This window comes from Mirounga leonina, unplaced genomic scaffold, assembly GCF_011800145.1.
Source record: "Mirounga leonina isolate KUSES-001 unplaced genomic scaffold, KU_Mleo_1.0 Mir_174, whole genome shotgun sequence".
NCBI classification, from domain to species: Eukaryota; Metazoa; Chordata; class Mammalia; order Carnivora; family Phocidae; genus Mirounga; species Mirounga leonina.
In genome coordinates, this window is record NW_023270451.1 from 49,821,684 (window position 1) to 49,844,782 (window position 23,099).

At 47.3% G+C, this 23,099-nt stretch overlaps 1 protein-coding gene across 6 annotated transcripts in view; it reads left to right on the top strand.

Annotated features, from left to right (window-relative positions):
* Positions 1–23,099, top strand: part of EEPD1 (endonuclease/exonuclease/phosphatase family domain containing 1) — a 217,049-nt gene that overhangs the window by 102,930 nt on the left and 91,020 nt on the right. For 4 of the 6 annotated variants that reach the window (XM_035020906.1, XM_035020907.1, XM_035020905.1 and 1 more), the window contains one exon: positions 4,798–5,864. In XM_035020906.1, coding sequence (XP_034876797.1) covers positions 4,987–5,864 — 878 coding nt within the window. In that variant the 5' untranslated portion in view covers positions 4,798–4,986. Of the gene's footprint in view, positions 1–3,893; positions 4,326–4,797; positions 5,865–23,099 lie in introns of those variants that run through there. The other 2 variants (XM_035020904.1, XM_035020909.1) reach the window with 1 other exon arrangement.

Here is a 23,099-nt window from a genome sequence, read left to right on the forward strand (position 1 = left end):
TTTGGGAGCACAGAAGCCTGCTGTGGTGGAGAGTGACAAACCTACTGTTGAGGTCACATCTCAGATACTCAGGACAGAATCTAGTTCTGTCATTGCACAGTGTTGGTGCTGTTGTAGCTGTCAGTAGCCTGGCCAAACCCCTTGTTGACTAGGAAAATGGGGCCTCTCTGCAGGGACTGAGGTTTTGGGGGTTGGGGCATCTTTCCTGATTCATCTGTCAGTTGTCATCCTTACCTCCCAAGGAAGTCCCCTACACTCAGTTATTTTTAATTTACAGCTGTATCTTCTTCCCCTTTCCTTTATTCTGACATGCTCTGCTCTTACTGATTTAATGTCTGCATTCTGCTGGCCTCTCAGCTCTGGGAATAGAGAAATCATGTGTTTTCCTCATCACCATATCTCCAGAGCCATGGATGTTGAAACTGAACATCGAAAACTGCTTTCCCTTCTTCCCTTCCACCACCTCTCCCTTCCCCTGAACCACCTTTTACCTTTGAAACCAACTAAGAAGCAGGACAGTGACCTCCATCACTCTGTCCCTCTGACCAAGACCCCAGGTGAGATCTCTGTTGTCAGGACCAGTGGCCATAGGCTGTGGCGCTCAGCAGGAATGATGGGACCCTTGCCCTCTGCCAGACTCCTGTAACACAGATGTCAGCCAGGCCCTAGCTCCCTGTCCTTGGATGGTCACATGACACCGCTCAAACTTCCATCCCCTGGGTAGCAGGGCCCCCAGCCAAGTTCCCAATCTCAGTGGGGGTTCGTGAAAGGCAGACATGTCGCCAGGTCACTCTGACTGGGATTTTGTTCCAGTGAATCCTGGATCTTTCTCTCATCTTGCATATTTCAGCTGCTCCCTTCTCGCTATCCCGTATCTACCCAGAGAGGCTCAGCTCCCCTACCTGACTTCTCCTGAACAGCACTCATTCAAAGCCATTACCTTTCTTATTAAAGATGCAGGGTGGTAAGTGTGGGGGTTACATCAGAGAAGAGCACAGCAGATAAAACAGACTGTCAGACATGACATTAGTCTTAAAAGTCTCTGGTATCCCCTCTCCTGGGGCCCCATCCCTAACTGGGCATGTTCACTGGTCTTTTCTTCTGTTCACTCCAGACTCAACTTCTTCCTGGGTCTCTTTGCTCCCCTTCACCTCCCTCCTCCTCACCTTCCTTACACCTCATCTACTCCTCCTCCCAAAATAATCCTGCCTTCTTCCTTCTTCTCTTCCTCATCCTCCTCTTCTTTTTCTTCCTCTTCTAGTTCAAAGAACAGTCCTTTTTATCTTTTGAAGGTTTTTTTTCAACTTTGTTGAGGCATAATTGAAGAACACTAAACTGCACATGTTTAAAGGGTTCAATTCTCTGTTTTGACATGCACACACTCCTGAAAACATGACCTCTTCAACAACATTTCCATCACCCCCCCCCCAGTTTCCTTATGCCCTTTCATCCACTCCTTCATCCATCACAACCCCAAGCAAGTGCTGATCTGCTTTCTCTGCATATAGATTAGCTTGTATTTTCTAGAGTTTTGTATAAATGGAATCAAGCAATATGTTCTCTCATTTTTTTGCCTGGCTTCTTTCGTTCAGTATCATGATTTCGAGATTCTTCAATAATGTGTGTATTAATAGTTTGTCCTTATTGCTGGGTAGTATTACATCATATGCATATACCACTACTTGTTTATCTACTCATCTACTGGTGGATTTGGGTTGTTTCTGGTTTTTGGCTTTAACAAAGCTCCTAGAACATTCATGTACAAGTCTCTGGGTTTCGTGCTCTCATGTCTCTTTGGTAAAAACCTAAGAGTGGAGTGGTTGGGTCATATGGTAGATGAGTGTTTAACTTTTTAGGAAACTGCCAGACTGATTTCCAAAGTGGTTAGACCGTCTCACACTCCTACCATCAACGTATGAGTTTCAATTGCTCTATATCCTCATCAACATTTGGTATGGCCAGTCATTTTAAATTTGATCATGTTGTTGTGGTTTTGTTTGTTTCAATGCACAGAGGTTTTGCCAGCTCTTGGATTCATTTCTACCAAGGGGGCACATATGTTTAGATGAACCAGGTTAACATATGCTTAGATTAACCAGGTTAGGCCTGCTGTGCCAGTGATGTTATAGTGTCCCTTTTACCCTGTAAAGTGTCCTGGTTTGTGTAAGAAAATATGTGATTTCTCTACTTCTATTCCAACTGGTCATGCCCCCAGGCTGTCTTTCCACAGCCACAAAGGCTCATCAAGGCATTCTGCTCAACAAAGACTTTCCTCCTCTCCAAGGGATTTTTGTGCTTTGCCTGAACATTTTTTCTCGTATCGCAACAGGATCACAGGAGGAAATGAGTGGCATGATGTAGTTTAGTACTGGAGTTGCGGGGTGGGGATAGAAGGAGGGAGTCAGACCAGGTCCTGATGGCATCATTTGAGCTGGATGCAGCCATGCTTGACATAAACTCCATTCCTTAACTTTTGCACACAACAACACGGACACCCCTCTTTTTTTGTTGTTTTTTGTTTACGCTAGTGTAACTTGGATATCTGTCACTTGCAGTTAAGTCCTGACTAGTATGCACAGTAGGGGAATGTGCCTCAGAAAGGCAATAGCATTTTGTCATGCTTTGGCTGCCTCTCATTTCACATCTGGAGTACTTTCTGCCTTCCCTAAGAGTTACTGTTTTTGCTGACCTAGCCCTGGGAATTTAAAGCAGGAGCATTGGTCACACTGGTTGGGGGATGAAACTTCAGAGGACACTAAATGTCCAGGGTCAAAGTATTCAAAACTATCACCTCATGGTTTGTTTAATCGAATACTCTAGCTACGTGTATCCACTGTAATTCAGCAGGCTCTTTAATCTTTAACTAAATTGTCATTTAGTGGTATGATCCAAAAACTGTTTTGAATTTTGGTAAGCAATCTCCATTTCCAACTAGCATTTTCAGTCTCCTTAATGATTAGATTTAATACTTAGAGAAACATATCGCTATTTACTCAGAGCGCTATACATTCAAACAAGCAACCCTATTAAGTGACGTCTTCGAACACATCTCTAAATAATCTGTGGGGCATGCCCTCTCCTAGCAGCACGGTGCGTTACTAACATTGTTTGAGGACATCTCTCTGTGAGCAGTGCAAAGGTAATTCTCCAGTGGAAGAAAAGAGGAGGTGGAAAGTGGGGAGCAGAAGTTAAAAAGATCCCATTCAGCTCCCCCCGCCCCCCGGGAACGTTCTCAGCTTGAATGCATGAATGCAGAACTGAGCGAGGCCCCTGACATGCAGGGTCTCCTTCGCCACAAGGAGTGCCCAGATCCTGCCCCACGCCCCAAAGATGATGTAAACTCAGGCTGGTGGCCTGGTAGTGTTTGCGTCTTGGGCGCCCCTCTCTTCTTTGGGGCTCTTCTTGCCGTAAAGCAGCTTGGCAGGTCTCGCCTCGGGCAAGACTAAACACCCTCCATCCCGCATATCCAACCCTGGGTCTCTGGTAGCAACCTCCACTCAGGAGCTGCAGGACCCAGGGCAACCTCGGTGTGACCCGCCGCTGCCGCCGGAGCATCCGCCCCGCCCATTCGGTCCCTAAATCCCGCCTCCGCGTCCCCGGGGCCCACTCCCTCCCGCCGTGGCCCCGCCCCTGCGCTCCCGCATTCCATCTCCACCCCCACGCGCTCTGTCCGCCCCCGCGCAGCAGGGCCCCGCCTCTCACACTCCCCGGCTCTGCACTCCACCCTCTCGCGTTCTGGCCCCGCCCCCGCACTCCAGGGCCCCGCCCCAGCGCTCTCGGGTTCCGCTCTCTCGGGCTCAGGTCTGGCGCTCGGGCCCCGCCCCCACGTTCCCTCTGGAGTCCCGGGGGGAGTTGCCGCGCGGGGGGAGGCGTGGCCGTGGTGCCGGCGGAGGCGCGGGCGGCGCGGCCAGGACTTTGGCTTTGACACGGACGGCGAGCTGGAGCCGTGGCTCTGGTGCTGGGCACCGACGCGGTCCTGGCGGATCCCGCGTCCGAGTCGGGCGCAGGACTTTTCGCCTCGATCAACGCAACTGCGGCGACGCCGCAAGTCCTGGTGCAGCCTCAAGACTTGGTGCAGCCACGGCGGCCGGATTTCGCCGCCGCTGCCACCTCCGCGCAGCCCTGCAGCTCCTGCCGGCTCTGGGAGAGCGACTCTGAGAGTTTCTCCCGCAGAAAGAGCCGGGACGCGCGGCCCGAGGAGGCCCAGCCACTGACCCGCACACGCGCGGGCACCAGGATTGGAGGCGGGGGGCCCGCGCAGTCCTGGGTTGGGCTCAGGCTTCCGAGCCGCAGGTGGAAGGACGCCCCGGGGGAGCAGCGGCGAGGTGGGGCGCGGGGACCGGCGGCGGGTCTGGTGGGGGTCGATAAAACCGCTTCTCGGTACCTGCCCTAGTAAGGGCGGGATTCCCAAGTTGCAGGTAGTGCTGACTGTCAGGAGGCGGGGTGGGCGTGGGAGATGCTCTCTCCCTTCTGCCCGGGCCCAGGTGGGGGCGACCTAAGGGGGGATGGCCTCATGGCTGCGAGAGGTGAGAGAGGCAGAGACCAGAGATGTGGGCTGATGAGGATAGGTCTCTTTGCAAGAGAAGCAGCTCATAGCCTTTTTGGACCCTAGCGTGACAAAACCCACATCTCTCCGGAGGAAAATCCATATGGGCCAGCCTCGTGCGTGTTCAGGAGTTCACGGACGGGCCATCAGCCTGGGACTCCTGGTTAAAACTCCTGCTCTAGTTAGGGAGTGCCAATGCAAACTGATTAACTGATTCAATCGATTTGTGTGCTTATTAATTTGTTTTCCAGGTGGCCAAGTGAAAGGTACTTTTGGACACCCTGGGCATGGAGATTTAGCGTTTGTCTTTGGTAACCGTTTCATTCCCTGCATCCCGAACCTTCCCTCCATCTGTGCCAGTAAGGTTGTTGGGCTTCCTCCCTAGCCAGAGAGTTCTTCTGTGGGGGTGAGGCCTTCCCGGGCCACGGACCCTGGCCGGCATGGGGAGCACGCTGGGCTGCCACCGCTCCATACCGCGGGACCCCTCGGACCTGTCCCATAACCGCAAGTTCAGCGCTGCCTGCAACTTCAGCAACATCCTGGTGAATCAGGAGCGGCTCAACATCAACACGGCCACCGAGGAGGAGCTGATGACCCTGCCTGGGGTGACGCGTGCAGTGGCACGCAGCATCGTGGAGTACCGCGAGTACATCGGTGGCTTCAAAAAGGTGGAGGACCTGGCACTGGTCAGCGGCGTGGGTGCCACCAAACTGGAGCAGGTCAAGTTTGAGATCTGCGTGGGCAGCAAGGGCAGCTCTGCGCAGCACTCTCCCAGCTCCCTGCGGCGAGACTTGCTGGCGGAGCAGCAGCCTCACCACCTTGCCACGGCCGTGCCCCTCACCCCGCGTGTCAACATCAACACGGCCACCCCGGCTCAGCTGATGAGCGTTCGAGGCCTCACGGAGAAGATGGCTGTCAGCATTGTGGACTACCGCCGCGAGCATGGGCCCTTCCGCAGCGTGGAGGACCTAGTGAGGATGGGCGGTATCAGTGCTGCCTTCCTCGACAGGATCCGGCACCAGCTGTTTGCAGAGAGGTCCAGGCCCCCGTCTACCCACACCAACGGAGGCCTGACCTTCACCGCCAAGCCTCACCCCAGCCCTACCTCACTAAGCCTGCAGAGTGAGGACCTAGACCTGCCACCAGGGGGGCCCACCCAGATCATCTCCACCCGCCCTTCCGTGGAGGCCTTCGGAGGCATGAGGGATGGGCGGCCAGTGCTGAGGCTGGCCACTTGGAACCTGCAGGGCTGCTCAGTGGAGAAGGCCAACAACCCTGGGGTGCGAGAAGTGGTGTGCATGACGCTCTTGGAAAACAGGTGAGGGCGGGAACCCCCGGGGGCCTGGGGTGTGAAGGCACTTCTTGCATGGCCTCATCTGTGCATGCAAATGAGTGGACTTTTTTGGGGGGGGGGTAGGGAGAGGGCAAGATTATCCAATCAGTGTTCTTGAGGCCCCAGCCGATACTGTCACCTGTGGCTGAGCTCTCGTGCTCTAGAATGTTCTGAATACAGCCATTTGGGCTTATGGCCCATATCTTGAACGTGGTATATCTGAGGTCAGTTCATAATTTGGGGGTTAAGTGGAGATTACGTTGGTGTTACTGCTTTGGAGAACGTTGTTTGACTCAGAAGACTTCGTGGGGTTTATACCAGATCAGGTGCTCAGAGGCCTGGGAACTATTGCACAGTTTTGCATATGAGAAGGAGCTAGTTGGATTTTTTTTTTTTTTTTTAAATGAGAGGGAGAGTGACATTTGTCTCACCAAATATGCCCATTTGTGTGCACAAAATCATCTGAAAGGCCAATTATTTGCAAACACTATACACTGTGTATATTCACCAAAATGCTGTGAATGAATCACTCCTCATTCTTTTTCCTTATTTAGCCTGAAGTTGGTGTTCAGGCCCACAACTGCAGCCCCAGATGTATGTAACCTCTCTTGTCCCGTAGCCAGGAAAGGTCAGGCTGACATGTGGTGAATATTGGCCCGATTTTCCCATTTGAACCCCAGGGGAAGAGACTTGTAGGAAGGGCTCTTACCCCAGCGTGTTTACATTATTCACAACACCGCTCTCTGTAGGAACTTCCGTTAACTGCCCCCCCCCCCCAAAACAAAACAATATGATTGTAGCAGTAACTCCTGCTGTTAGTAAAATAGTGTAGTGTATCATGTAATCAGCTTTGGGAAGGAAAGAAATGTTTTTAGTGGTCTCCTCTCCGTCAGAAATCCTCTGATCCTGGTCTTGAGGGATCGTGCCCTGCCACCCGCCGGACATGTAGTATGTTTGTGGCCACCAGCTACTTTTCCTTTGCACTGGCTTGTCAGCGAGCCTGGCAGGGCAACAGTTCAGTGACATGAAGTGCATCCTCAGCGGGCAGTCGCTGTGCATTGTGGCAGCGCATCAGGATAAATGAGTGAGGAGGAAACCAGGTCACACCATTTCCCTGGCACCGTCCCTGTGGCACTGTCATCCCAGGACCGAGGGATCATGCAGCAGGGCAGAGAACTGGACCGGGAGAGCTCCTGAGCACTCCTCCTGCACGGCTGTGTCCTCCGTTTTGCACTGTATGTAGCTCACTCCTTTTGCAAAATCACCTTGTACACAGGTGAGAACTAGACTCAGCGCTGGGTGGTATTTATCAGGAACGGGTTGATAATTGTTCTCCTCATCCATTAGCAGCAGAGGTGTGTGTATGGGAAAGGCAGGGGGGCGGGAGAGGGAGGGATGGCTGTTTAATTCCTATCCTGAGTTTTCTTGAGGCTCTGTTTGGGAGGTGAAGGGGGATGAATCAGGATCTGGAGTTGCCCCAGGGAGAATGACAGACCGGGCAGCTCTTGCCCATTTACCGGGACAGTGATTTTTCAAGTATGGTGTCTGGACCAGCATCAGCGTCAGCTACTGACTCAGAAACCCTGGGTTTCTGTGTTTTCACACACCCTCTGGGTGGTTGCAATACGCACTGAAGTTTGAGCCCCATTGTACTATCTGCTGGGCAATCAGCTGTCCCTGTGGTTTGCTCTGTAAGGCCCCTCCTCCCGCGCTGGCTTTTCTGACAAGGTCTGTGAATCCACGCAGATCTTTCCAGGTACTATGTTTTCTTCGATCGTTCTGGTCATCCCTGCAGTTGTTTGACCTCACGATGCTCTTTCTGGCCAGAGTTTGAGGGACTTATTCCACTTCTAGAACAGGTGAATGTGACGGGTAGGAAATGGGAGAGAGAGCAGGGGCCGGTTGGCCTCAGAGTGGGCTCTACTCTGCAGTGTAGACTTGGGTCAGCCAAGGGCGCACTGAGGAGAGCACTAGCAACTCTCGTCCAGCATGGAGTTAGGATTTGTCCTGGTATTTTCCTCTTTGGATTTCCTGGAGGGACGGTGATTTGTTGAAGACATTTAACGGCTGTGCTAGAAGAACTTATCCGGACCTGGTAGGATGGGGAAGGAGACACCTGTAAGTAACCAGGAAGGTGACCTATATCTCCAGCACGTTTCTCACACTTGGCTACCTATGTTGTCCTGTGGCATAGTGGTTTCTTTTGCCTGTTCACAATGTGTTCAGAGTGTTCTGGGCACTCCTAGCATCTTATTAGTGTCCGGTCAACATACAGTAATAGGCTTAGGGCTTGATCCCCTGTAGAGCTGGAGTGGATCCATGTTTGTGTGACTGTCCCAGGACACCCAAACATGGCTGCCTGTTCCTAAGTGGGTCACATGTCCTCAGAACAGCAGTGCACATTCCCCAAGAGCTGTGTGTTCATCCTGATTCACAAAAATCTCTTGCATTCCAATTGATCCCTTTATTAGTAAGAGGAAATGCGTGTAGTTTGAGCAAGAATGGATGCTGGTAATTTTCTAGGTGGTTCTTATTTTCCTACATGTGTATACATAATACAGGTCTTCTTGGTATTTTCTGATACTTCCATATTCATTTGGTTTCCCCATTAACTTGGGAAGTAGGTAATGCTTGTTTTTTATTAATGATTCTCCATCTCTGGGAGAGGAGACCAACACCAAAGAAGTGAAGTGACTTGCATCCGTCCCATAGCTCATTAGTGACCCAGCTGGGACGAGGACCCAGACTTTCTCACTTTAGTCCAGTGCTCTTTGCAGGCACGCTGTGTTTTGTAACTACCTTCACCCTCCCTCTTGCTGAGGCATCGCACCCTCTGCCCAGTCAAGGGCACTTGCCAATTTGTGTGCTAGTCACATTTTAAGAAAAGAAATCCATTGTAAAGGCATTAAAAAAAAACAAAAACAAAAAACCTTGGCTCCACCTTTTCCGTATAAAATCGGTGAAATTCCTTAACCTTTCCAAGTCTCAGTTTTTCCATCTGTTAAATGTAACTAGTGAAAGAAAAAAAAAAAAACCTTGAAAAAACGAAAAAAGAAAAAAAAGAAATAACTTCTTTTGTAAAGGGAATAGCTAGCGGCTCTTCATTTTCCTTTCCGTGGGTTTGCTTTATAGGTACGTTTTCTTCGACTAAAGGGTGCTGGGGTGGGATCCTCAGGGTTAGAGTCCTTTCTTGCCCTGAGAGGCTGCTGCTGGGTGGATGAGCATGTATGAGCTACGAGAAGCCGAGTTTTGCGTGAAGACTGAGGCAGGACAGCAGAAAACTCGCTAATCATACAATGACCAGGCGCCCTCAAGGACATCACCCTGTGGCACAGAGCTGACGGTTTTCATCGGATTCCTTTGCCAAATCTCAGTCTTAGGCAATGTTTCTCCTTGTTCAGTGTTTATGAGGCAAAACAAAAAGAGGAATGCTTCTGCTAAACATCCTTGCAAAATTTGGTAACAGCCTACATATGGAATGAAGATTAATTTTTAATTTTTGCTTTTTGCTGAGTTGCTGTTCTATTTTGAAAAGTCCCTTTGGTTTATGGAAGCATAAGCCCCGGAGGAGCTGACTTTGACCATCTCCAAAAAAATAAGGAGGTTTAATATCCCACTTGCACGTTTCCCCATGGCCTCTATCAGAAGGGAACCTGTCAAAGTCTTCCGCCTTGTAATGCTCTAAATCTGTTTTCTTGCCACATGTCTGTCTGCGGTACCAAAGCACAACGTGAATTAGTACTGATTGTGAGAAATGGGATTTTGGTTGATCAGACTTGATTAGTAGGATCCATGTGGACACAAGCCATCGTGTCGTTTGATTCATTCATTGAAAACTATGTATGGAGTAGCTGCTGGGTACATGCATATGCTAAATGCACGAGCCAGCTTGGCCTGTTATTTAACTTGAGTTAAGTAAATATGAATCAGCGTGGGTGGCTCAGTCTCAGAATAGTCTGAGAAATCCAGATTTTTTTGGGGGGGGGGGGAGTCACTGAGTGTGACTGATTTCAAGTTGCATTCTTCCCCTCCGAATAATGAGCTTATCCTGGGTGATTGAAAGGTGGGTAGATGCAGCCAGACATAACATCTGAGGCAAAATGGCCAGAATCTTCTTAAAGCAGAAATAACTGAGGGGCGCCTTGGTGGCTCAGTCGTTAAGCGTCTGCCTTTGGCTCAGGTCACGATCCCAGGGTCCTGGGATCGAGCCCCGCATCGGGCTCCCTGCTCGGCGGGAAGCCTGCTTCTCCCTCTCCCACTTCTCCTTCTTGTGTTCCCTTTCTAGCTGTGTCTCTCTGTCAGATAAATAAATAAAATCTTAAAAAAAAAAATTAAAAAAAAAAAAAGAAAGAACTGAAAACTGTGGAAACTGAGGCTCAGAGTGATGAAATAGCATCTGTGTGGCCTTCAGAAATGTGGATTGGGGTCAGGCTTTGTCTGATTTTAGGGCAGGGAGTGGAAGTGTCTCTTCCCAAACACCGTGTCCTTTGACTGACCCTTGGCCCACCTGCTGTTTCCTCCCTGTCTTGGACCTTAGGGTGGCCAGGCACCAGGGCTTCACCTAGACTCCTAGGGCTCAGTCAGGCTCCCTTCCTGTTTTTGTTACTCCGAAGGACAGGGCTGATGGCCAGAGGTGGAGCCATCCAGAGGGCGTCAGGGCCTCTCTACCCGACCCCTCAAATGTGAGTCTGTGACCTTGGCTCAGCTTCAAGGTAGAGTTCCGGTTTTGTGAGCCAAGGCGTTCTGGGTGGTTTCCAGAGGGAAAGGTGGTTGGTAATAAGACTGCTGTTGGTTAGTAAGAGGAGATAGTGTGACTAAAGGGAAGTCCTGGTGTGTGCACGAGGCAGGCTTTGTTTTACCACAGGGAGAGATGTTAGTTTGTCGTATAAGATGGCCCCATTTGGGATCTGATTTGGGAGGTTTGATGGTATTGCTTCTCCCAGGGGATATTCACTTCTCTATTACTATTCCTTCAACAGATACTTTTTGAGCTCTCACTAGGTACCAGGTTCTGCATCAGACTCCTAATAACAAGACACAGTCCCTGCTCTCATGTTAGGTGGGGAGATGGACAAGTCAATAGCTAATAGATAATTACAGATAGTGGTGAATGCTGAGGAGGATGGAGGCGAGTTGAAGAGAAGCCTGCTGAGGGGGATGGGTGTCAAGGAAGGCCTCAGCTAAAGCTGATGGATGAGAAGGATCCAGGCATAGAAAAAGCTGGGGGAAGAGTACTCACTAGAGGAACCAGCAAGTGCAAAGGCCCTGAGAGTGCTTGTTCTAGACAGAAAGCCAGAGTTCTGGGAATGGTGGGTGGCGGGGAGCTGGGGGGAGAACAGGGGGAGGGGGAGGCAGGGCCAGATGGGTGGGGCCTCTAGGGCTCTTATTTTAACAGGAGGAGGCCATAGAGGATTAGAAGCAAAGGTTGGTGACTTACCTATTACCAGGCTGTTCTAGCTGCTGGAGTTGGGGGAGGCACACGGAGCAGGTCCTGGAAGCTGGGTAGAGGGTACAGTTTGAGAAAGTTGAGTCGCAGAGTCAAGACTACAGAGGATAGTGATGGGGAGAAGGGGGAGTGGGTGGTGATGAGAACATCCTTTAGCTGCAAAGACTGCAAAGCCATGCCTGTGTTCTGGATGTTGAGGGGGATTAACCATGTGGATTCCTAGAAGGCAGGCTCAGAGGTGGTTAAGGAATGCTGGGCTAGCCCGCACGCCTCTGCATTGCGTCGACATGATGCAACTTGCCGGCCTCACCCCTCCCTCTATTCTTGCCTATTCCTGTGGACAGGTCCACAGTGCTCCTTCTGGACGGGAGGGTCTCCGTCCATAGTGAATGGAGGAAGAGGCCTTGTGGTCTGTCCTCTGTGCAAACCAGGTGTCTCATGGGGCCACTTTCTTTTTAGTATCAATTATATATGTAACAAGGGCATATTTGGGGGGTTTGGGGTACGTATTTCTTTTTTTTTTTTTTAAAGATTTTATTTATTTGACAGAGCACAAGCAGAGGGAGAGAGAGGGAGAAGCAGGCTCCATGCTGAGCAAGGAGCCCGATGTGGGACTCGATCCCAGGACCCTGGGATCATTACCTGAACTGAAGGCAGACGCTTAACCGACTGAGCCACCCAGGCGTCCCTGGGGTACCTATTTCTATTAAAAGATATTTAAGTGAATTTAATTCAACATTGATTGAGCACCCCCTCCTTGTCCCCTCCCCCCCCAGTGAGGGGACATAGGGAGAGCCCACCCTGTGGTCAAAGAGCTCACAATCTGTCAAGGGGACACATCCACTGGTACTTACCAGTGTGCCATGGGCTCTGAGGGAGGAGGTGAAGCTTAAGCACAGGGATCTGGTACCTGTGTGCTGGGCTCCGGAGGTATATGAAGTTCTCATATAGGGGAAGGATGTGGGGCTAGGACCAAGTCAGGTGGTTGGGAGGGAGCTAATGTGGAGAGGAGGGTGGGGTTTCAGCAATAAGCGCATGGTGGCCATCAGGGTGAAAGTCAGCAGCCCCCCTGCAGTTCCTGACACTCAGGGGTCCAGGCTGGCTCGCCGCCCAGGCTTATAATCTGAAATATTGGGGCAGGGAGCACAGCAGGTTTCCACGAACAGTGCCCCACAGTAGGGAATCGTATTGAGGTAGGTGTTATTTGCAGTGTGTTATTTTTATCTCAAAATTATCCTACTTTACACAAGATTTTATCTCAGAATTCCTTAATAACGATTTTTGCCAATAACAAAATGATGCATTCCACTAGAATTTGATGTGCTCGTCGTAGACACCCCGGTCTGGGTGTAGTGATGTGCAGTTGAGTGGAAATTGCACACCAGTGATGGCTGGCATCGAAACATCCAGCAGATGCCACAGAAATGCCCCGCCCCACCTCCAGATGTGTAGTCCTCAACAAATATTTAGGGACCCCGGAAGCTTCCTGACCCAGAGGCTTGTGCCTGTACGCAGGCGTGGTCTGGACCGCAGCTCTTGCTGCGGTATTTCAATCGACAGCTGCCAGCAGCTGGAGAGGAACCCTGGGGAGCTATGCTCGGAGTAGATGTTTCATTGTAAAGAAAGGTCTTGAATTCTCCTACCGAACTGTTGGGTAAAGAAACCCTGGGTTTTCTTCCCCGAGCACAGCTCCCTACCTCTGTTGCTTTAACATTTGTTTCCAACAGTCCTGTTTCCTGCGAATTCTATTTTGGCTCAGCCATTACCTGATTAAGCTGTTGTGCTGGGCCTTCAGTTCTTTTATCTAGAGGCCACCGTAAGCTCCTGAAATGCAGTGCCACGGCCAAGAGAGCGTTGTTCATGTTGCCGCATTTAAGGCTGCGTGCACTTGGAGTGCGTTTTTTTTTTTTTTTAATTTAATTTTATTATGTTATGTTAGTCACCATACGGTACATCATTAGTTTTTGATGTAGTGTTCCATGAATCATTGTTTGCATATAACACCCAGTGCTCCATGCGGAACATGCCCTCCTTAATACCCATCACTGGGCTAACCCATCCCCATACCCCCCTCCCCTGTAGAACCCTCAGTTTGTTTCTTAGAGTCCATTGGAGCATGGTTTTATCGTGTTCCAGGGATCCAAATCCAGTTTGCTCCCCCAAAAGGTGGTAGGTAATATCTGTACTTTGTCTTTCTTAGCTTGTGCTAAAAGCACCATGTCTTTTAAAGCAGGAGGTCTCGGATGGATTCTTGTTTTTTTTTTTTTTTTAAATATTGCTCCAATATCCTGTTAGAAGAAAAAAACAAACTTCTTCAGAATGTATTTTCGATAAGCAAATTCAGTCTGACTTAACATTTTTTGCAGTCTTCATTTTCTTAAATGGCAAAAAAGTAAACATTCTGGTGGCCTCAGAGTACCAATGATCAGCATCAGGCCATGGCTCATCTGGCCGTCCTCACTGAGTGGGCAGTCTCTGCTTGTCAGGCTACTTGTTGCTTTACTGGTCAGGTCTTCACGAAGTGGTTCCCAGTCATTTATAAGTTGAGGACTCATTTAAAACAAACAAACAAACAAACCAACCCAGTAAAATTCTGCACATCCCTCCCACCACCCAATGGTGGTTGTACTTTCAGTGTCTTCATGGAGGTAGTAGTTACACTAAGAACAGAAACAATGATAATTAACACGGATCATTCCTGTGGCTGAGTTCCAGAGCCTAGTAGCTTCACAAGTGGGTATCACCAGTAACCCTCTTGTACAGATACCGAGAGATGGCTCAGAGAAGCAGAATAATTTTCCCCAAGGTCACACAACTTTTAAGTGGCTGAGTTTGGACTATAACCCAAGCAATTAGTCCCCAAAGTTTAATGATAAAAACTACTCTGAGCTCACTAATGCTTTTGCATGTACTTGTATTTATGCATCGCCCCAGCCTGCATACCTGCATACTAGACTAGATGCTCCCTAAGCAACCTGGTTTGAGTTCCCTAGGTCATGATATTTCGTAAGTATGTTGATCTATGATGTTATCTGTGTGTGTAGCTTGTCCTTATTTCTTCAGAGTGGAGCAAGAATATTCGCAAAGCAATCTGAGTGCAGGATACTGTAATTTTACGACTTTTCAGTCTTTTACAATTGTCCTGCCCACACCTATTATGACAACAGTTTCTTTAAACAACTTGCTATTATAGAAGCTTCCCAAGCATTTGTCTTAGTTTTCTTAGAAACCACTTCTCTTTCTGCCCACTATTTCATCTGTTGATGTCACACTTTAGGAGACCACAGTCACATGTACAACTGACATAAACAAACCTGGGGACAGATACAGTTGAGCCTGGGTGAGCACATGATGCACAGTTGATCTGGCCAGGAGTCCTGGGTGTGCCACAGGCATCCATCCCTCAGCATGTTTTCCGAAGGGACTAAGGATAGTCTGCTGGGTCCCCCGAGTAGAGGTTGGTTAGGAGAACATCTATGGTATTTTGAAAACTGCTGGTACCGGGGCCCCTGAGCCCACGTGATATTATTTCTGTAGCCTTTTAAGGCAATTTTTGCCGTATATGTATATTGCATATATTGCATTTTGCCGTATATGTATATTGCATATATTGCATTGGCAGTAACTAACTGTAGGTTGGTACTGACCTACTATTATTTTTCTCTAGAAGATTGACTCAAACGTTGTAACTAGTTATAGGGTCGGGGGCTCATTGTCCCAAAACACCCCCCCCCCCCAAATCTCTTGCAACTTTTAGAAATAAAAGAGGTGAAGAAGTAATGAGCTTTTTTTGTTGTTGTTGACTGAAGACCCATGCTAGTCAGCATTTTCTCAGTGACATAGATGGGCTGCTTATGACGTTACATGAATAACAGTAAGCTGGGAGGGATTTAAGCAAGTGCACTGGACTAGATAAAGTACCTTATAAAGTACCTCCCCAAATGTGTAACTCTGCACTTTCTCTTTTAACTGGTCTGAATTTAATTTGATTTTCAGGTTTAATTTTTGTTAATGTTAAATACATGTCCATACACGTGAAACTGCACAAGAGACTGTTGTATTGCTCTATACAGGTGCTGAACTCAGTTAAATGCCAGGCAAGACTTCAATTATGTTACTGTTAATGCTTCCAACATTTCTAAGAAAAATGCAAGTAGTTCTTAAATATCGCTAGAGTTTCAATTTAGAAAGAGAAGTTGCTTCTGTCTTTTAAACTTTGGGGTAAATTTAATTGAAGAGCTTCTGAGATTATAAGATGGTTGTTTAAAATGTTACCATTTGCAACCATTTATCAAATCTATGAGTATCAGGCATTGCTTGTCACTGATCTACCAAAGCAAGGTATAGAAATAAACTAGGTGATGGGAACTACTACTTGCTAGATGGGAACGACAGGCTGATTAATAAAACCAAAACATCTTGGGGAAAAAACGGAAATAAATGGGATGGAGAGTGAGAGATGACTGCAAGATCACCCATAAACCCTGATTTCAAATGCAGTGCTTTCCTTCATCAAACAGCTGTGGTATTTTTATTGATGGATTGTATTGGCAAAGGTTATGTTTTTAAATGTATACATTTCTTCTAAATCACAAAAGTCTCTTCTAATCCTGAGGCTTTTTCGAGAGAGGGAAAATGATCACTATTTCTGCCAAATGCCCTTCAATTCTGAGAAGGAAAAGCGCTTGTTCCTATGGGTAAGATGTGTATTCGTTTGCTACGGCTGTCCTAACAAAGTACCACAGGCTGGGTGGTCTAAACAACAGAAATTTATTTTCTCACACTTCTGGAGGCTGCAGGTCCAGAATTAAGGTGCTGGTAGGGTTTTTGTTTGTTAGTTTTTGTTTTTCTGAGACCTTCCTCCTTGATTTATAGATGGACCTGTCTTCTCTTTGTGTTTCAAATGGTCATCCCTCTGTACCTCTGTGTGTCCAAATTTCCTTTTCTTCTTCTTCTTCTTCTCCTTCTCCTTCTTTCTTCTTCTTTTTTTTTAAGTGGGCTCCACACCCAGGTGCCTAACGTGGCGCTCAAACTAATGACCATGAGATTAAGACCTGAGTTGAGATCAAGAGTCGGACGCTTAACCAACTGAGCCACCCAGGCGCCCCAACCAAATTTCCTCTTCTTATGAGGACACCAGTCATATTGGATTGGGGCCAATCTAATGGGATCATTTTACCTTCATTACCTCTTTAGAGACCCTGTCTCCAAATGCAGTCACATACTGGGGGTTAGGACTTCAGCATATGACTTTTGGGGACACAATGATGCAAGAAAAATCGCCCAGGGATTCCTTCTTGGCTCCTTGTGAGGAGTCTGCATCTCTGGGTTTTTCCTGGACAGATGATGATTCAGGGTACTTGTTTAACAGTTTAAATGCTAGAGAATGCTGTATGAGAGTCCTGGAGTGACAGTCTGCTGGACAAGAGGGATGGCTTTCTTGCCAGCCACAGTCAGCATGGACCAGCTCTTAGGGGCTGGGATCCTCGAACGTCTCTCTTTGCAACTTGCCAATCCTTGGTTTTCTCCTGAAATGCAGCAGTGACCTGAAACTTTTTACCCACCCTGCCAAGAGAGCAGCTCCACTTTGCCGAGTTCCTTGCTTACCCTTGGCTGCAAGTGATGATGACACTCAAGTGTGTCTGCCCTTTCAAATTTAGTGCCCTTTAGAAGTGCTGGGGAAAGGTGAGATTCAGAGGGACCACCATGAAGTCCACGCAAGTTCAGCTGTCCTTGGCTTGTATTGTGAAGCACTATAGCTGTGGGCTCCCCTGTTGACATACGGTCCCCTCTGGAGGGGAACCTGTGTGGTGTCATCTGCACTCCGAGACTGTAGTACCACCTACTTTCAGCGCCATAACACTCAGGGATTTGTGGGAAGAAGAAACCACCGCTGATGTTTACTGACTCTATTTTACCCCAAGTGTGGTGGCTAAACCTTTTATCTTCACACCATCCCAGTGAGGTAGGTAAAGTATCCCACCTTGCACATAAGGAAACTTAGCTTAAAGAATTTGAGTAAACTCACTCAAGGTCACATGGTTGGTGCGCATGGAGCAAAACTTCAAAGCCAGGAAGAATTACTCGGAGCCCAAAGCCTTTTATACTCAAAGGCAGAGAATCCATCAGCTTGAAGATTTCCTAGGCTTTTTGTCTCTGGAAAGCATGAAGAGACAAGTTTAATTGGGGGGATACTCGTGGAGTGATACTGAAGAAATCATCCCATTTATCATCTGGTGAAGTCAGGAATGTGGGGCTTTCGGGGTGCTGAATTTTTTAAAAATTGCAATATAATTTACATACCATACAATTCACCCTCCTAAAACATACAATTTGATGGGTTTTGGTAGATTCACAAAGTTGTGCAACCTCATCATTGTAACTAGAACATTTTCATCACCCCAAAAGGAAACTCTATACACATTAGCAATCACTCCCCCACTTCCCCCCACACCAGCACGTGGCAACCACCAAGCTGCTTTCTGTCTCTATGGATTTGGGTATTCTGGACACTTCATATAAATGGGATTACATAATATGTGGCCTTTCATGTCTGGCTTCTTTTACTTAGCATGTTTCGATGTTCGTCCATGTTGTGGTATGTATATTTCTTTTTTTTAATGGCTGAATACCATTCCATGATATGGATGTACCACATTTTCTTTATTCAGTTGTCAGCTGATGGACAATCGGGTGGTGTCGCCTTTGTGGCTACTATGAATAATGCTGCTATGAACGTTCATGTGCAAGTTTTTGTGTGGACGTATGTTTTAATTTCCCTTGGGTATGTACGTAGGAGTGGAGTTGGAGTTGCTGAGTCACATGGTAATTCTATGTTTAACATTTTGAGGAACTGCTACACTGTTTTCCAGAATGGCTGTACCATTTTATATTCCCCCCAGGAATATATGAGGTCTCCTATTTCTCCACGTCCTCCCTAACATTTGTTTTCCCTTTTTTTCTCTTTTTCTTTTTCTCTTTTTGATTATAGCCATACTGGTGGGCGTGAAGTGGTATCTCATTAGGGGTTTGAGTTTCCCTAATGACTAATGATAATGTTGAGCATCTTCTCATGTGTTTACTGCCTTTTGTAGATCTTCTTTGGAGAAATGTCCGTGCAGATCTGGGTGGGCTGTTTTCACACCTGTTTCCAAGCTGATAAAATACAGGATATTTTTATGCTGACTCCCTTTTTACTCCATATTCCCTATCTTCCTTGCCCCTTAATCACGGGGTCATTATACTGGAGCCTAAACTAGAATAATCACTTTGTAATAGGAAAAAGGGCCCACCATCCTACAGGAACAACCCTTTGCCCCAGCCCCATCTGGGGAGGAACTTTGAGAATTCCCTTTTGCGCTTCATTATTTTGGCTGGAGCAGTCTGTCAGCACTGTACTTTCAACACTGTCCTTGGGAAGTACTTGGTGTCCTCTGATTTTTATATTTAAAGTATGTGTTTTGGATGGAACTTTAGCACTTTTTATCTAAAGCCAAATGTAACATACCCTATGCCAGGATTTGCAATGAGAGGTGAACTTTGGATAGTTCATGACAATACCTGCAAATCACAGGACCCCGGGCCAGGAAAGAACCTTGAAGGAGCACTTTCCATAAGACTCTGCCTAAGTCATCACAGACAAATGAAATTTTGTATATATTCTTTTGAACCCAGCTGTGGAGATTTGAGTCCTTCCTGTACTTTTCAGTGTATGGCACCCTGTGTCACCCATCAGTGCTAGGCCCCACTTCTGTTTGGTTTTATTTTAAAAATGTATTTTCATCTTCCATCCCCATCCCCTTTCATCCCCTTCCATAGATCCCCAGTGCAAAGTGTTAAATCAATGTCCTTAGACATATCTTTGAAAAATGGAGTGCCTTTAACCTGCCAACACCTCATGTTTTTATGGTTGCCAGCTAGCTCTTCACTCCTGATGGCTGCTTCGTCACCAGCCATGTGCAAGGACAGGTACCACGTATGCTCACCCATCCCCCAGCAGTGACACACCAGGCTGCCTTGGGCTCCCTGTTACTGGTGAGGCCAGCGTGTCCTTCACATCCTTTTCAGCCATTAGGGTTTCCTCTTTGGGGAACACCTTTTCTCAACTTTTGCTCATTTTGTAAACTTTAAAATCAAATTTAAATATTTTATTATTATTATTTTTAGTTGTTTGGAAGTGTTTGTGCACATTCTAGATGCTGATCCCCAGAGATTGCAGAAAGCTCTTCTCCCCGCCCATCACCCTCTGTTCACTTTGTCTTTGGTGCCCTTCATGCAACAGAAATTCTTCATCTTTTTTTTTTTTTTAAGATTTTATTTATTTATTCATGAGAGACAGAGAGAGAGAGAGGCAGAGGGAGAAGCAGGCTCCCAAGGAGCAGGGAGCCCGATGCAGGACTCGATCCCAGGACCCTGGGACCATGACCTGAGCCGAAGGCAGACATTTAACCATCTGAGCCACCCAGGCGCCCAGAAATTCTTCATCTTGACATGGTCGAGTCTGCCAGTTTCCCTTCTGGAGGCTGCTTCACAAATCCATCTCACCCCGAGTTCACACCTACATCTTCCTCTTCACTTCTACATTTATAGTTTTGACCTATCTGGAGAATACCTTTGTGTAGGGACAAGGTGGGGACCCACTTTCGTTCTTTTCAATTTTCCTAATACCACCTACACACAAGTTATCTTTTGGCCCCTGATTTGGACTGCCACCCTTATATGTGTTCATCACTCTCATGGTCCATTTGTGTGCATCTGTGTCTTTCCCATAATGTTAATACCATGGCATCTGGTCGGGGAGTGTCCTTTGTTCTTCTACTTCAAGATTTCCCTAACTGTGTAAATTTTAGAGTGAGTGCACATCTCAAACATCCTGTTGGAATTTTGATTGGAATTGCATTAACTTTACAGATGAAGTTTGAGAAAATTTGACATCATTGCAATATTAACTTGCCCTTTCTTTGAATATCTGTATTTTTTCCTTTATTTAAGTCTTCTTTTGGAACATTTGAAAGATCTTCACGTATTTCTCCATAGAGGTCCTATGCATTCTTTGTTAGGTCAAATCTTAGGTACTTTGATTCCTTATTTTTAAAATCCCCAGAGCATGAAGTTTCACAGTTTTGTTCTGTTACTCATTTTAGTGTTTAACCATCCTTATTAGCATCCTCCACTTACTGTATATTATTGACTTCTAGTTTAGGCCCATTTTGCTGAATCTTTCCTGGTTTAAGTAAAAACCAGCCAGCCAGAACCTCTGTGAGCCTCTCTCTGGACACTTAAAGTCCTCCATCTAGTTTCCTTCCAACTTATAGTCTCGCTCTGAATAATGTAACTTCATTTTGCCTTTCTTCGTGGTTCGTATTTTTCAAGGATAAGTCAATTCTCTGATAAATCAATAAGCTAGACCTCAGATCGTCCTTTTTTAATTTTTTTTTTTAAGTTTCTTTATTTCTTTTACTAATCTCTGCACTCAACTTGGAGCTTGAACCCACAACCCTGAGATCCCGAGTCACATGCTCTCCTGACTTAGCCAGCCAGGTGCCCCAGATTGTCCTTGTATGAGTAGATATACAAATATGAGTGAACTCAGTGGAAGAATCTAAAGACATTTCACTGGCTTAAAAACCAAACCACCCCCCCAAAAGTAGTGACCCTAAATTATAAATGTTTAAATTTAAAATTAATTTTATTTGTGCATAACAACCCTAGCAGTGAGTTGCATTTTATTGCAGCTCAAATTTGAGATCAGAGACCTGGGAATTATCTTTAATAGTTCAAACATCATTTATAGAGTCTCATTTTTATAAATCTTACTTGCTTCTCACGTGTCCCCGTGGATTCCTGTGAGTCTGACCACAGACATATGTTTGTACATGCCTCCACCCACAGAGTGTCTGGGTGTGTGTGAGTTATAAATATGCCCATCATTTTAAATAGATCTTTATCTTTCGTGTTAATTGCTTCTTTCTTCTTCCACTGTAAGTGAGTAAGTCGAGTTGGGAGGACCTGTTTGCAATTGGCTGTGCACTTCCTTCTAACTAATGATTTGTAAGTTCTCCTCTGAAGTTGTTTCAGCCCAGCCCAATGGTACCTGGCATCTGATTTCACCTAAAAGCAGCCCAGGTGAAAATGAGTAATTTCTTTTCCTATAATTGGGTCTTCAAATGGCCTGGGGGCTGTCAAAAGTCAACGTCAGGTGCCATGACCTGGGTCTTTTGTGTAGTTCAAAGTCAAACTGTGTCGTTTGTTTTTGGGGTCCAAGTCAGGGCCTTTAGTTTTGATGTGAAACATTTAAAACATACAGAAAAATGTAAATAATGCTTGGCCCTTTTCTCCCTCTTGTCAATGCATCTTACTCTCTTGAGGACTCAGAGCCCTTTTATCCCACTGTCATTCTTTTGGATCCCTCCCACCCCACCCCTTCTGTGCTTGGAATATTTCCTTCCCCTTTGGAATATTTCCTTCCAAGACTTGGTGGGCAGCAGAGTCCACCAGCCATGGGGGAAGCTGGAAATGCAGAGGTTCACCTTCCCAGCATCCTTTGCAGTTAGGGCCTGCACTCTGCAGGTCGGGGGGGGGGGGTCCATCCTAATCTCTGAGTGGGGAGCCAGGGGCACGGACAGCTCAGGGACATGAAGAGCTCACTCCGGTCCTGGGGACAGTTTACACAGGATCGTGTCCTGGGGACAGTTTACACAGGATCGTGTCCCGGGGACAGCAGAGAGTGTGGCTGCTGGTAACTACTGGTGTCCCTGGGTGGTTCTGTTGGCCACACAGGCTGCAACATCAGGAGCTTGGGATTGTGGCAGTAGGGTTCTCACACCTGCCCCTCGTTCCTGATTGTCCAGCCTTAGCTTCTTCATATCCTTTTAATGAAGTACTTTTCTGCTTCAGTCCATCGGTGTTGGTTTCTGTTTCTTGCCATCAAGAATCGTGACTGATACACCCTGATCTAGAGGCCCTCACCATGCTTTTAAAACTCTTGTAGCTGACGGAACCTGTCCTGAAATGAAATCTCACAGGGAAGCCAATAGGAAAAGCCACTGAAAGGGCTTCTTTGGGTGAGAAGCTTCCACTGTGCAAAGCACCGTTGAAATCCACAGCCCTAGACGTTTTTTGACCCTAGATCAGTCACTGCTTCGCTGCCCACGTTGCCTAAGCCCTGTTTTCTCTGCCACGTAGCCCCTGGATGGGCAGAGGGTGGCGTTTGCTACTGGTTCCTCGGTGGTTTGTGTTTCCAGGCCCCCAGGACTCTGGCCTTCATCTCTGATGGCTTTCACCAGGTGAACGGTTACAGACCCGGCCCACGTCCAGACCCTGCACCAGTGTGGATACCTGGAGTCAAAGACATTTGTCACATGTCTCTCTTAGAGGCTTCTTCAAAACACACATCAGTTTTTACGATAAAAAATTTCACTGTCAACTCATCAGTGAAATCCGCCCTCACATGTGAAAAAGGATGCGCTTTAGAGCGGTGTCTCTCAACCTTGGCAATTCTGACTTAAAAAAAGACCTTTCATTTTGAGGTTATTAAAGATCCACATTCTGACATGTTGAGCCAGATAATTCTTGGTTGTGGGGGCTGGTGTTTAGTGACTTCCCTGGCGTCTACCCACTAGATGCCAGGAGCATCCTCCTCCTCCAGATGTGACAACCAGAGATGTCTGCAGATAGTCATTGCCAAATGACTGTCCCCTCGAGAGCCACTTGTAAAGAAGCCACAGAGAGCAGTATGACCACTGTGGGGACCAAGGCTCAGCCTGGCTGATTTT